The sequence below is a fragment of the Euphorbia lathyris genome, chromosome 1 (genome assembly GCF_963576675.1).
Source record: "Euphorbia lathyris chromosome 1, ddEupLath1.1, whole genome shotgun sequence".
NCBI lineage: Eukaryota > Viridiplantae > Streptophyta > Magnoliopsida > Malpighiales > Euphorbiaceae > Euphorbia > Euphorbia lathyris.
Genome location: NC_088910.1, coordinates 20,925,355 through 20,941,131, shown reverse-complemented (window position 1 = coordinate 20,941,131; position 15,777 = coordinate 20,925,355). Strand labels below are relative to the sequence as shown.

The window sequence follows — 15,777 nt, the reverse complement described above, 5'->3', positions numbered from 1 at the left end:
TTTTAAATTAATACTGGAAAATTATATTAAAAAATAGCTCGCTGTCCTCGAGATTTATAACAAAAATATTGTATTGACTAACATCATTGCACGATTACTATATATATTATAGGATGAATTAACCTAATTAATTAATATTTACAGTCAGAAGCAATTTTATCTTTAACGTTTAAAATTATGCAATTTTACTCCTAACATTCAAAATTGTACAATTTTATCCTTAATATTGGTAACCAATAGTAGTTTTACTCTTAATATTGTCAAGTTGGATCAATCTGAGAAATAATTCATCAAGTTATTTTATCGATCATGAATTTTATCGTTTACACTTCACATGTGAGATATTTTATCGCTTGTTAGTAACAGATCATAAAATATGATTAGACGTGAAAAAATTAAAAAAATATAGTGTATATTGTACGAGTAAGCCAAAAAAAAAATTCGAAATATTGCACCGAATTTATAAATATTAATCTCCAGTTTTATTATTAAATCACAGAAAATATGATTTTTTTTTAAAAACGAGCTGATATGCAATTGGTGCATAATAAGGAACAAAATATCTCTGTTTTATAATAATGTCCGAAATTAACCTAATTTATCAACATTGTGGATAAAATTATTTCATTGGCTGCCAATGTTAGAGGTAAAATTACATAATTTTAACAAATTTAAATCTAATGGTGATCGACCAAATTCACTTGATCAACCATTGACCAGGTAAAAACCACCGTAAAAATAGAATTGCTCCTGACTATAACGTTAGGACATTTTCACCTTATTATCAGTTAATAAAATTGAGTGCTCTTCTAGAGCTTAGCAATTGGCTGAGTTAAGCTAGGCGATTAGTCCCACAAGAAGCTATAATAGCAACAAATTATAAATTCGAATAAAATTTCATTTATAAAAAGTATATACTTATTTTTCTTAACTAATAAACTAAAAAATTCCCGAATATCCCTTCACAATTTCTTGTATTTCCCCCATAATATAGTTTTCCACGTCCCTAAAGTTTGGTAATTTACCATATTTTCCGAAATCCAAATAACAAAAATTTGTTAATCATACATTGGAATAGGCACTATATATATAAAAAAATCTGGGAATTAAATCAATCTCAGCCAAATCCAAAATCGGAAAAAAAAAATGGTAGCAAATAGTATACAAGTGCTCAGCGCGCTTGACACTGCCCGGACACAATGGTATCATTTTACGGCGATAGTCATTGCCGGAATGGGATTTTTCACCGACGCTTACGATCTCTTTTGCATCTCTGCTGTGTCCAAACTCTTAGGCCGCCTCTACTACTTCGATCCAACCACTGGAATGCCCGGAAAACTTCCAACCCACATTAACAACACCGTCATTGGTGTAGCTCTCTTCGGGACTCTAACTGGCCAATTAGTCTTTGGTTGGCTTGGAGACAAGTTGGGTCGTAAAAAGGTATATGGAGTTACTCTTATACTCATGGTCTCTTGCGCTATTTTTTCTGGAGTCTCGTTTGGATCAAGCGCTAAATCTGTAATAGGTGAGTAAAGTATAAGTTTATTGCCAGTGGAATCACGGAAATCAATGTTGTCCACGGATTTACCATTCAATTTACTAGTTTATCCGTGAATTATATTTGTGAATAGATATATAATCGCTTTTTTTTTACTAGCGGGTTATCCACTAGTAAAAAAAGGTGAACATACATTTGACTGTTATAAAACTGTAAATAGATTATAAATTACCTTAATTTTGTAAAATGTTTTCGGCCTAACAATGGTATTTTACCCGTGATAGGTTCTCTTTGTTTTTTCCGATTTTGGCTTGGATTCGGTATCGGCGGAGATTACCCTCTTTCAGCTACGATTATGTGCGAGTATGCAAATAAGAAGTCTCGGGGCGCTTTTATAGCAGCTGTTTTTGCTATGCAAGGAATGGGAATTATATTCGCTGGCTTAGTTTCCATGATCGTATCGAAAATTTTCCTAGACAAATACCCAGCGAAAACATTCTCCGAAGATCCAATTTTATCCACACAACCTCAAGCTGATTTTCTTTGGCGGATTGTGCTAATGTTCGGGGCACTTCCTGCGGCATTAACGTACTATTGGCGCATGAAAATGCCCGAAACTGGTCGATACACAGCCCTTGTCAAAGGGAATGCTACACAAGCCGCGATAGATATGGGTCGAGTCCTTGATATTGAAATTCGCGACGAAGGCGATAAAGTATCGCAATTTAAAGCAGCAAACGACTACGGTTTATTTTCCGATGAATTTTATAATCGTCACGGACTTCATTTGATTGGTACTATGAGTTCGTGGTTTCTTCTCGACATAGCTTTCTATAGCCAAAACTTGACGCAAAAGGATATATACCCCGCAATGGGATTAGTAAAAAAAGATTATGAAGTCAATGCTATCCAGGAAGTTTATGAGAACTCTTGTGCAATGTTCGTCGTGGCATTGCTCGGGACATTCCCCGGTTATTGGTTTACCGTTGGTTTCATTGAAACGCTTGGTCGCTTCACGATTCAACTTGTCGGGTTTTTCATGATGTCTATGTTTATGTTAATAATGGGAATCCAATATGGTTATCTTAGAGACCATAACAAATGGCTCTTTGCACTTCTCTATGCGTTGACGTTCTTTTTTGCTAACTTTGGCCCGAATGCGACGACTTTTGTTTTTCCGGCAGAACTATTTCCGACGAGGCTGAGGTCCACGTGTCACGCATTGAGTGCGGCTGCAGGGAAAACCGGAGCTATTATTGGGACATTTGTGATTCAATCATATGCGTCGGATGAAAATAATGTTGATAAAATAAAACACGCATTGATGGTTTTAGCCTTTACGAATATGTTGGGGTTTTGTTGCACTTTCTTGCTCCCGGAGACGAAAGGGCGGTCGTTGGAGGATATTTCCGGTGAGGATGGTGGTAAAAGTGAAAGATTAATTTCTGTAGCTCCTCCAAGTAAAAATCCAGACATATATAAGGGTTGAAAGTACAGTTTGCTACAATTTTGACATTATCATATAGACAAATTAATATGTAAATAAGTTATGAATCATACCTGCATATCTATTTTAATATTTTTTTTGTGTATATAGATTTTGTATCGGAATAAATTTTAAGAAATTCAAAATACGTTGTTAATCATGAATTGAGTCTCATTCTAAACAAAAATTATCAATTGAATCATCATCGAAAATCATTTGATCGAATAGTTTCAAATACTCTTCCTCAAACTCATTTTGAATCAACGCATAGATCATTGCAATCCATGTCAAATAATCAAGTTTCTGATTTTATAATAAAATGTGGACTCAATTGATGGTTTTTGCTTAGTTTGGGATCTAATTGATCACTTTGATAATTTAAGGTTCTAACTGACGTTAAAGTTTTAGATTACAGATAATGTATCAAAATAGGTCTAAGGTTTGCTGGGAGTATCAATTTAGGCCCAATGTATAAAGTTTACAAAATAGTTCCAATTTAGGTCTAGATAATGAAACGTGACACATCATTCATATTACTTTAGTTTACAAGCGTCACCTATTTGTAATTGTTGCTTCAAGTTCTGCAAAAACTAGACTTGGGCATGGGTCGGCGAGCCCGCCCGGCCGCCCAAGTCCAGACCCATTTAGCCGGGCTTGGACACATGAAATTGGTCTCAGGTCCGGTCCGGTCCAAGTCCGTATAAGTCCGTCAGAAACTGACAGGGCTTGAGCTATATTAATTTTCCACCGGTCCGACCGGATATACTATATATATATAGGATTTGATTTTCGATAGACAATTAGTTTATTAGAATTTTTCCAAACTTATTAAATATTGTATTGTGTGTACTATTGTTTTATTAAGAAAAGTTTGTTACATTTTAATTGTATTTTTTTTAATATATAGATGGGCTTGGATAGTCGGGCTTGGGATTCATATTTCAAGTCCGAACCTGAGTCTGACTCAGTTTATTGCGGGTTGGGCTGGGCTTGAGCTCGTCAGGTTTTATTAAAACCCCGACAGGCCCGACCCGGCTCATGCCCAGGTCTAGCAAAAACCATCTCCAATTGTATGAATAACGTATCATATTTCGTTATCAGAATTTAAATTGGTACTGTTTTGTAAACATAAAATCTACATTAGTACTATTTTATACGTGAAGTCTAAATTGATAATTTTCCGAAAAAAGCCTTAAACCTATTTTGTCTCATTATCTCAAATATATATATTTTTTATAAGAATTATCTCAAATATAATATCTAACATGCGATCCTTGTGTGAAGGTGTTAGGTAATTTGACTCCTGACCGCATATCTCAACTCCTGATTTGGGCCATGGAAAGCCCCACAACAACACACGCTTGGTAATTAAGACTCTGTTTGGCTTATTTGCTTTCTCCACTAATACAAGGATAGCTAAACCCTACTCCTTTCTCTCCTGATTTCTTTCATTCACCAATAAATAATATATTAAGAAATTATGATATTTTTTTAGTAACAAATTATTCCATGAGTTGCAACAAATTAAATGTATTAACCAGTCCATGTAATTTTAAAATTATATTATGATATTCTTCATTTTTGGAGTTGAGCAGGGATTCGGGCACCCATAGTCGGAAAACTCAATTAAACCTTTATTGTTTCCTTGTAGAAGACGAATAACAGATAGTGAATATGAAGAAACCATAATATGATGAAACGTACATCACGAGCTATACGAATAGACAACAAAATTGCCAATAACTTGGCATGTAAAGCCAACATAACCAAACTCATTGGACCACCTCCTAATAATACAACTAAACCTGCAAAATCACGAACCACTAAACCAAAAGATTCAATGACTGAAAAGTCGCATCACAATTCAGTTTGTGAATCAAAGGCGACGAAGGAGACCAATGAATTATTAATGGTTGATTCACCATCGGGTTGCACTGCTATAGAATTCCGATATTGGCTGATAACATCCCGTCAGTGAAGCCACCTAATTAACAACTACCCAATCAGCTCCAACCCCGTGTGCGAACCCAATTGAGGAAGACCATGTGCACTTTGGTTCTTTCAATCCACAAAATCCAAATCATATTACAAAAAATCAGCACCTCGTCCATTGTTAGAAAAACAAACACTGAATCACATCATTCCTGACATTCGTTACCAGGTAAATGATAAACTTTAATAGACAAATTTTGAAAAGGTGAATAAGTGATTCCTCATACCTACCACAAAAGAACACCTGTCATTCAAAACAATTCATTTTCTTGAAAAGTTATTATAACAAGGTATAATATTTTTTTCCAGTACACCAGACAATATGAATGATTTTAGCATGTGCTTCAACATACAATAAGATCTTCCAAAATTGTTGATTAACAACTTCCTAAGGTTGATGACTGTAACAACCTTATAACTAGACTTGATAAAATAATCACTCTTATGCGAGTGACACCAAAACAACAAATTATTAACATTGCGTCTGCTTAATGGAATTCGAAGAATAACATCTGTTACATCATGAGTAAAATAAAAATATACCAAATCCCTATAGTGTTCTCTATAATTACTATTCATGTAAAGGTAGTTCTTTCATTTTTATAGATTCTAATTTTGACAAACAGTTCACTAGCCTTTTTTTTTTTTGAAGAAATAACCTAACATAACTGATAACATCCAGATATTATCAAGTGACCAATTCATAAAACTCCATAAAACTAAGGGACTAAAGGAGCATTTAACCAACGGCTATGGCCAAAGGATAAGCCAGCATGGTGGCGTACGAGGCAAGCTATATGCCACGGGGGATCCTTGGATTCAGCGATACGCCACAGATGGTCAGACGTCATAAAGAGGCTCACAACCGCCATATCTCGAGAGACCCGCCATTAGGCATCGATACGCCCAAAGGATGTCGGCACCGTCTTCCCATATGGAAACCGAAAGCATTAATGGCAAGTAATAGCTCTATAAATGAGCTAACGATCATACTTGAATGAACATTATAACTACCATTAATGTGGCATTAATGGAGACTTTCTAGTTACAAGATTGAGGATTACTACTAACCTAGTATAAATAGCCTTGCACCCTAAGCTATTGAGGTACACATTCCCATGCTATTTTTCATGCTTTTGTTCTATTATTTTATACACTTTACTAACTTTAGCATCGGAGTCCCCCCTTCCGAACCCAACGGCGCCCCCCATAGGAGGAGCTCCGACGATAATTCAACCGGGTAATATCTGTTGAAACACCTTTCCACATAATTTTGATTTGACAAAATTGTTTAAGTATAATATTCTAAACACACTAAGTTTAAATGCTTTGATTTATTCTACTAATGTGTTTGTTCAAATGTTGAGTTAAATTGTTTATAAGACACAAGAATTAAAAGGCCCAAGCCTAATACGGAAGTCAAAGCCCAAGTCAAACAAGTCAAGACAACTCGGCCCGCGTATGTCAAAACGTTATCGTTGTGTACAAAACGCAACTCAACATGAGAAGGATCTAGAAGACCTTCAGGAACAACTTCGGGACGAAGCTGCTGAGTTGATTCGACAAAGCGTACAAGACAGCAGCTGGCAAGGAAAAACTTCCAGACAAAGTATTTCCACTTCGGGTAAAGTTCAGACGACACAGTATGCTGTCCAGTTGACTTTACCATAAAAGGAGAGACATTCTGCCAAGCTGACCAAAAGCTGACCGAGGACAGAAGATACTCAAATCTGATTGGCCGAGAGCTTTGAACAAGACAGGATGACAACGACAGGAAGCCGTTTCCCTCCAACGGTTATTTCGAAATTCGAAATGACCGATGTCCAGACGTCTCTATAAATAGTGCCATCAGAAGCTTCATTCAACATAGAACTTGATCAAGCCATTACGCTGACCAAATCTCTACGCAAAGTTCTGCAAGAAAAAGCAAAGCAACCTTACACTACATTTCATATTCTTTTATGTAAAAGTCTAGAGTGATTATTCAATCATCTAAAGTGTCTTAGCAATCATTGTTTAGGACAATCACTTATCATTTCTAGAGATTAGAAAGGAGAGGCTGAGTACTCGGTTATAGTACTCAGCGAGAGATTAGGATTGAGTAGAGGTATAGAGGAAGGTACTCTTGTTATACTCAGTTGCTAAGATTGTAAAAGGTTTGAGGCTCTACCTTTAAAGAGCTCAGTAGTAGAGGATTCGAAAGCTCGGAACGTGTTCCGGGGACAGGAGGTAGGCTTAGAAGCCGAACCTGGATAAATCTGCTGAGTAACGTATTTCTTACCTTTAACTCCCTATATATATTGCTTGCTTAAATAACCAAAAACTGACCAAGTAAAGAGGTCAAGCTGAGTTGTGTGAGTTGAACATCTGAGCTCAGGAATAGACTCTAAGTGCTATCTCCCGACTCAAGCTAAGAAACTGACCTAGTCACTTGTTGACTAAGCCAGTATCTTGCTGTTTACTCAGCGCCGCTGTTAAAACCTTTTTCCTAAGAAAAAGAAGTCTGCCCTGACGAAAAAAGTTTAAATAGTTCCTAACCCCCCCCCCCCCCCTCTTGGAACTATACTTGTAACGTTATAAGGGATCAACAAGTGGTATCAGAGCCTAAAAGCTCACTGTAAAAGGTTTAACCACCTTGAGCTGATCCCCACTATGGGCGAAAACAGCACTCGGTTTCTCCCAGGAAACCAAATAACTCAGATATTGCCTGAGGGGCTGTCCATTACACGGCCTCCCCTATTCTTCGGGTCTAACTACACCTTCTGGAAGAATAGGATGAAAAATTTCATTCAGGCTACAAATATGAGTGCCTGGCTATCTATAGTCCAAGGCCCATTTGTACCTGTCGAAGTTGTGGCTAGCCAAACAGTTGTTAAAGCTGAGGCCAAATGGACAGAGGATGATCTTAAGAAGCTCCAAAATCACGCTTCGGCTATCAATATGCTTCACTATGCGCTCGATGCTGCAGAATATAATAAAATCTCAGGTTGTGAGTCGGCGCAAGAGATCTGGAAAAAGCTGGAAGTCACCTATGAGGGAACCAACAAGGTAAAGGAGTCCAAGGTGAATCAGTATATGAGACTGTACGAGCTGCTCGAGATGAATGATGATGAGGGCATTTCTGACATGAATGCAAGATTTACAAACATTATTAATAAGCTCAAGAGACTTGGAAAGATCTTCACTGAAGAAGAACAAGTCAAGAAGATTCTCAGAAGTTTTCCTAAAGATTGGCAGGCAAAGAAGACTGCTGTTGAGGAAGCTCAGGATCTCACCACCTACAAATATGATGAGCTCATCGGCTCACTGCTGACCCATGAGATCTCAATGAAAAATTTTGAGGTGAAAGAAAAGTCTGAAGACAAGAAGCAGAAATCTCTTGTCATGAAAGCTGACTCCACTAAAGGGAGCTCAACAGACGACGAAGAGATGGCTATGTTCACAAGAAAGATGAAGAGGCTATTCAGAAAGAACGAAAAATATTCTAAGAAGCCTTACAGAAAGTTTGACAAATATAAAGCCGACTCAAGTGACAGCAAATACAAGAAGGATAGCTCAAAGCCCATTACTTGCTTTGAGTGTCATCAAACTGGCCACATTAAGTCGAGTTGCCCGACGCTGAGGAAAGATAAGAAGAATGGCAAAAAGGCAATGGTGGCAACATGGAGTGACAGCGATGATTCTTCATCAATAGAAGCTGAGGCCACCGAGTCAGCAAAGATATGCTTCATGGCTGACGAACTTGCTGAGCCATGCGTCTCTGAGCATGCTGACCCCTCCGATGCATCGGACGGTGAGGAGCAATCAAATGAGGTAATATCACTCTCCCAGCTCAGAAACGAAATGGGTAATGCCCTGAGTGATCTCTATACACTCGTTAAAAAGTGTAATAAGAAAATTAGAGCACTCAGCAGGCACTGTAACGAAGTTGAAGAGGTCAAGCTAAGTGACCTCAGATTCCTTCTTCAGGACAACTCAACTTTGCATGATAATATGGAAATCATGCACAAGTTTGTTTCTGAAGTCCAATCAGATTCAAAGAAACTAAAAAAGGACGTCACAACTATCCAGAACCAATTAAAGGTTCCAAATAAAAGAAACACTCCTCTGAGAACTCAGTACCAAGGTACTCAGCAGAGATGGAATCCCCAGCGGAATGTCCAGTGTGACTTCTGTGGGAAGAAAGGTCACACCACAAAGGTGTGCTGGCATGCTCAGCACTGGGGTGCTGACCAGTCAGTGAGACAACCTAAACAGAAGGTCAGCTGTGACTTCTGTGGAAAGAATGGCCATACTGTCCATGTATGCCGCCATAAGATAAAATATGATGCTTTACCTGTTGAACCTAACAAGTCAGGACCCAAAAATAATTGGGTACCTAAAAGAAACTAGTTACAATGCAGGTAAGCCTGAGGTGTGCTGAGAAGTCAAGGATGTGGTATATTGACAGCGCATGCTCGAGGCATATGACTGGTGATGAAACTCAATTCATCACGTTTGAGCGTAAACGAGGAGGAAGCGTAAGTTTTGGAGACAATAAAAAGGGTAAGATAGTAGGGTCAAGAACCATTGGAGGTAATCCTACTATTGAATCTGTCTCCCTAGTCAGCGGACTCAAATATAACTTACTCAGCGTAGCTCAGCTATGTGACAATGGGAGAAAAGTTATATTTGATGCTACTGGATGTAAAATATACGAGGGTAAATCAAATGAGTTAATTTTAACTGCCCCTCACATAGATAATGTCTTTATGCTAGACTTAGAGAAAAAGTTTTCAAAAACTGTATGCTTAGTTTCAAAGGAAGAAAATTCCTGGCTATGGCACAGGAGACTTGGTCATGTAAGCATGGACCTCCTGGCCAAATTAGCAAGAAAGCAATTGGTTGAGGGACTGCCTGAACTTAAATTTGAAAAAGATCAATTATGCCACGCTTGTCAAGCTGGAAAACAAACCAAACAATCTTTTCACATCAAAAACATTGTCTCAACTAAGCGTCCGTTAGAGTTACTACACTTGGATCTCTTCGGTCCAGTCCAGCCGCTGAGTCTGGGTGGAAGAATATTTTCCTTGGTCATTGTAGATGACTTCTCTCGGTACACTTGGGTCATCTTGCTGAGTAGCAAGGATGAGACCTTTGAGACATTTTCAAATTTGGTTAGAAAAATTGAAAATGATAAAGACCTAAAATTTGCTCACATCCGAAGTGATAATGGTGGAGAATTCAAAAATCAAAAGTTCGTTGAATTTTGTGAAGCCAGCGGCATTGACCACAATTTCTCTGCTCCTAGAACACCTCAACAAAATGGGGTTGTTGAAAGGAAGAACAGAACCCTGGTTGAAATAGCCAGGACAATGCTGTATGAGCATAGGCTTCTAAAGTATTTTTGGGGAGAGGTTGTTAACACAGCGTGCTATATTCTTAATAGGGCTCTAGTCAGACCTATATTAAAGAAACCCCCCTATGAACTTTGGAAAGGACGAAAGCCCAACATTGGATACTTTCGTGCCTTTGGCTGTAAATGTTTTATTTTGAATACCAAAGATAGCTTAGCAAAGTTTGACTCAAAAGCTAATGAGGCTATCTTTTTGGGCTACTCAACAAACAGCAAAGCATACAGAGTTTTTAATAAGAGAACTCAAGTATTAGAAGAGTCAGTACATGTTGAGTTCGACGAAACTAACCCTGCAGGTAGATACCAGCCGCTGACCGAAGATGATCCACACTCAGTACCCGCTGACCAAGAACCAGCTACTGATTCATTCACTAAAAGGCTTACCAAGAGTAAGAGTGAACCTAAAATTGTTTTCACTGACCAGTCTACTTCTGCAGAGAATGTTGAAACACAGACAACACAAGACATCAATCTACCTAAAGAGATAAGGATTCCAAGAGGGCACTCAGAGAGTGCAATCCTTGATTCTGCTGGGAATACCCTGATGATGAGAAATCAACTTAGGAAGTACCTCAGTAATGTGGCCTTCGTCTCAGTTCAAGAACCGAAGAATTTCGCTGAAGCTGAGCACGACGAATTCTGGATGATCACAATGCAAGAGGAGCTCGATCAATTCAGAAGAAATGATGTATGGGAGCTAGTGCCACATCCAAGGAGTCAGAAGACCATTGGAATAAGATGGGTCTTCAGAAACAAGTTTGATGAATAGGGGAACGTGGTCAGAAACAAAGCAAGACTTATAGCTCAAGGCTACAGTCAGCAAGAAGGTATTGACTACGGTGAGACCTTTGCCCCAGTGGTAAGGCTAGAGGCAATTAGAATTTTATGTGCATATGCATCTTACATGAACTTTAAACTATGTCAAATGGATGTTAAGAGTGCATTTCTTAATGTAGTGATAAACGAGGAAGTCTATGTAAATCAGCCTCCAGGGTTTGAGGATTCTAAATTCCCAAACCACGTTTATAAACTCAAAAAGGCTCTGTACGGCCTCAAGCAAGCACCACGTGCTTGGTATGAGAGGCTGACCAGTTTCCTACTGACTAGAAATTATGTCAGAGGCAAAGCTGATACAACCTTATTCATTAAGAAAAAGGGTAAAGATACCCTGATGGCTCAAATATATGTTGATGATATTATTTTCGGTGCTACTAATGAGTCAATGTGCAAGGAATTTAGCAAGCAAATGCAGACTGAGTTTGAAATGTCTATGATGGGAGAACTCAACTTCTTCCTTGGACTTCAAATCAAACAAGGAAAGAATGACATCTTCATCAGTCAAGCTAAATATGCTAAGGAGATATTAAAGAAATATGATCTGGAAAATTGCAAGCCAATATCCACTCCTATGGGCACTGACACTGTCCTATGCGCTGATGAGAATGATAAGTCGGTAGACAGCAAATTATATCGAGGTATGATAGGCTCTCTACTTTACTTAACAGAAAGTAGATCGGATATTCAGTTCTCAGTATACTACTGTGCTAGATATCAATCTAACCCTAAGGAGTCTCATTACATAGATGTAAAAAGAATCCTTAGATATTTGCAAAGCTCAGTGAACGCAGGCTTATGGTATCCCAATACTCATGATTTCACATTCATTGGATACACTGATTCTGACTATGGACGGGACAAGCTGGAACGAAAAAGCATCTCTGGAGGATGCCATTTCTTAGGAAGCTGTCTTGTATCCTGGTTCAGCAAGAAGCAGGCGTCAGTAGCCTTGTCTACCACTGAAGCTAAGTACATTGCTGCTGGAAGCTGTGTTGCTCAAGTCCTATGGATTAAGCAACATCTTGAAGACTATGGTGTTCAAACAAAGACAATTGAAGTCAAATGCGACAACAAAAGTGCAATTGACCTATCAAAGAACCCAATCCAGCACAGCAGAATGAAGCATGTCAGCATCAGACATCACTTCATTAGAGATCATGTACTCAAAGGAGAGATCAAGCTGACCTATGTCCCAACGGATGAGCAGCTTGCGGATATCTTCACAAAGCCACTGGCTCGTGAGCAGTTCAGCATACTGAGAGAAGCAATTGGTATGTTTAATCCTCTTCAGTAAATTCCTGTTCTAAAATGAAAATTTATGCTGAGTGAATTACTATGCTGAATGATCTATGCAAATGCATGCAGAGTGATTATTTATGCTGAGTACTTAATGCAAAATACATACTGAGTAAATATGCACACCGAGTAATTATCTCAAAAAGAGTAATCATCCGTTTATTCGATACTGACCACTCAGAATAGGAAACGCTTAGTATTCTAAAACGCTGAGTGTTAGATCCGTTATATTAAATGCAAAAGCATGCATATAGCCACCTAGGATGACGTATGCGCCGAATGTGTCATAAATGCCAGGATCATTGTCGGTTCACAATCCCAAGGCAAAACTGACACATGGATTCGATAAGATCCACACTTCACCTCTATAAATAATGGGCAAATCCCCATTTTTATATTCTTTACACTTACCGAATTCTCTAAAAGCATTCTCTCTCTCTAAAAACTCTAAAGCTTCCAAATCTTCCTTTGTAACGATGACTAAGATCTCCATTAACATGTCCGGTGCCGGTCACCCTAAGCCCAGCTCCGATGAACCTTCCAGGCTCCCGGCTACGCCGAACAAAGGCAAAACTGGGCAAGTCACCTCCTCCAAAGGAAAACTGACCAAAACCAGAACCTATACCAAGGTATTTGAAGACATCAGCGAATGGAAAGTAGACTTCTCGCGATGGGTTTCTGAGAACGTCGTGACATCCGAGCAACCCTTCTGCGAATGGATATCAAAGAATGGGTGGACAGAGCTGTTCTCTATTAGAGATCACACCTATCCTGACCTAGTAAGGGAGTTCTACAACAATCTCCGCGTTGCTGATGATAACTAGGACTATCTAGTCACTGTGGTCAGGAAGAAGACCATTTTCATAAACCCTACCTATCTCGGTAACTTACTGAAGTTAAAGAATGAAGGGGAAAAGCTGAGGTGATATGGAGATCATGACGGTACTGGGTACGATGCCACTTTTTGTAAACCATCTGGCCACTCAAGAGAAGTCTCAAGTACTTCAACGGGTCAACACCAAAAGATGGCTCACTATCTGCTGACCTACTTCATTTATCCCAAGATCAACTGCACCACCTCAGCAACGAACTTCGAGCAATGCTTCATATGGCATATGCTGACGTACAAGCCGATCAACATGCCAGTATTCCTCATTGCTGGCTTCCTAAGGAGCACAGAAACTCTAAGGTTGGGCTCGCTCATCACCAGAATCCTCTTAGATCATCAGATTGATCTATCTAGAGAACCTAAGGCTAGAGGATCTGAAATCACAGCAGCTTCGCTGAGGGCTTTGAAGTTCAATCAGCCTCTGAAGAAAGGAAAAACCGCTGCTGCTGGTGAACAACAAGCTGAGGAAACTGCTGTCCTGAAGAAAGGGAAAAGGACTAAGGCCCCAGCTTCTCGTAAAAGGAAAGCTGTTGAGACTCCTTCATATGATGCTGAGTCTCCAGCTAAGAGGTAGAAGTCAGCTGGTACTAAAGGTCAGGAGAGACCTAAGTTAGCTGAGAAAAGGACCAGGCAAGATGAGCCTGAAACTGAGGAAAGGACTAATGATGATGAGCAACCTCAGAAGAAGCAGAAGTCTTCTACACTGACTCCCATAGATGCAATCCCTTCTGACATCATTGTTCCTGGTGATTCTCACTACACATAGTGTCTAGGAACTACTGCTGAGCAACAACAAGAGGATGATGTGCAACTGGATGATCAGTTCATTGCACAAGTAGAGGAAGAATTGGATGGGGAGGATGAAGAAGAAGAGGAACAAGGAGAAGAAAACAGTGATGATGCTGACTCCGAGGAGACATCTAGTGAGATAGAAGCTGAGCAATTCAATATTGAGTTGTCTGCTGGAGAAGATCAAGAACCTGACCAATATAATGGTGATCAAGTACAAGAACAAGCTGACCAGCTTAATGCTGATCAAGAAGAAACATCTCCATCTCACTCAGGAGAGCATGTTCAAGCTGACAGTCCTCCTCGCAGAAGAAGATTGGTTAAGGCAAGTCAGAAGACAGTCAGTGATCTTCATGTTCAACCACTAATTGTCCCTGACTTTGCTATCCAACAACCAACCAAGGACCCTTCTGCCCTCAAACTAAGATTCTTTGGTAGAAAACCAGCATCCTCTACTCCATCGGCATCCTTCGAAAAGCAAGCCTCTATTTCTTCACCAAAGGAACATGCCGACTTGAATGCTTCCGCCAACTCAACAAGTCAAGTTGAGTCGATTCCTGTCAATGTTGTCCATCCAAGCATTGTGCTGACTCCCAACATACCTGCCCCCGTCAGCACAGACAGTATTCAAATTTCTTCTTCTCCAATCAACACATCTGCCGATCAATCAGTTCTACCAGAACCTCAAGTGCAGATTGCAAGTACAATTCCAGTCACTGACCACGTCATTTCTTTGACTCCTCTTCCCACCGGTCATACTGAGGAACCAAGACACCTAAATGAAGGCTCTCTAAGCTACTTAAATGTCACTGAGTCCGAAAAAGGAATCATCGACTCAGTGCAGACATTGATCAAAGACCTTCAACAAACTACCACTCCTGTTGCTGGGTCTTCTGCTGTTGAGACTACTCAGCTTTCCCAGGTAACTGATAGGGGTCAAAATCCCTATCTTTGGGTACGGTTTTTAGAGTAATTTGGTTAATAAGCGAGCAATTCTCGCATTTAAATGCTTTTGTGTGAGTTAGTTAGAAATTGGAAACGTTCTATTTACTTTTCCTTGTTTAGGCTCGTTTTGTGATCAATTTAGGCAAATACGGTCGAAATAACATGCATATTAGAATTTCGTTATCTTTTGAAGCTAATTGGTCCGTCAAAAGTCGCACCAAACGAAGCGTTTGCTCAAAATAAGCGATTGACGGATCAATTTGGCCTTTGGACTAATGTTGTTTGGAGTTTATGTGCGTGTGCAGGATAAAACATGATCAATTTCAGGCAAAAATCGTGTCTCGGGGACCCCTCGGCAGCCGCTCGACGAATTGAGCATCAGCACGCAGCCCGGGCGCTGCTCGGCGAGCAGCCCAGGCAGCGCCCAGGCACTGCCCAGGCAGTGTGCCTGCTCGCCGAGCAGGCACCCAGGGGCCTGCTCGCCGAGCAGCTCGCCCTGCTCGGCGAGCAGACCTGCGGGAATTGGTCAAAAAGACCAATTCCGCCCCCACGAAGCCACGATGGACCCCACAACTTCCTACACCAACAAGGACACGAAAATAGGTCAAAAAGTGGGCCGAGCCGCGTCTATAAATAGGGTTTTTCCA

At 39.7% G+C, this 15,777-nt stretch overlaps 1 protein-coding gene across 1 annotated transcript; it reads left to right on the top strand.

Moving 5' to 3' along the window:
- Positions 1-1,146: 1,146 nt before the first annotated feature.
- Positions 1,147-15,447, top strand: LOC136217207 (low affinity inorganic phosphate transporter 4-like). Its single transcript, XM_066003808.1, has 5 exons — positions 1,147-1,528; positions 1,786-2,961; positions 7,948-8,216; positions 14,163-15,107; positions 15,436-15,447. Exons 1-5 carry the CDS (start codon positions 1,147-1,149, stop codon positions 15,445-15,447), a joined length of 2,784 nt encoding a protein of 927 aa, XP_065859880.1.
- The last annotated feature ends 330 nt before the right edge of the window (positions 15,448-15,777 follow it).

Coding starts and splice junctions, on each gene's coding strand:
- LOC136217207 (XM_066003808.1), top strand. CDS start 1,147: ATGGTAGCAAATAGTATACAAGTGCTCAGCGCGCTTGACACTGCCCGG. Junction 2,962..7,947: donor AATTTCTGTAGCTCCTCCAA/GTAAAAATCCAG, acceptor TCGATGCTGCAG/AATATAATAAAATCTCAGGT. Junction 8,217..14,162: donor GTTTTCCTAAAGATTGGCAG/GCAAAGAAGACT, acceptor CACTACACATAG/TGTCTAGGAACTACTGCTGA.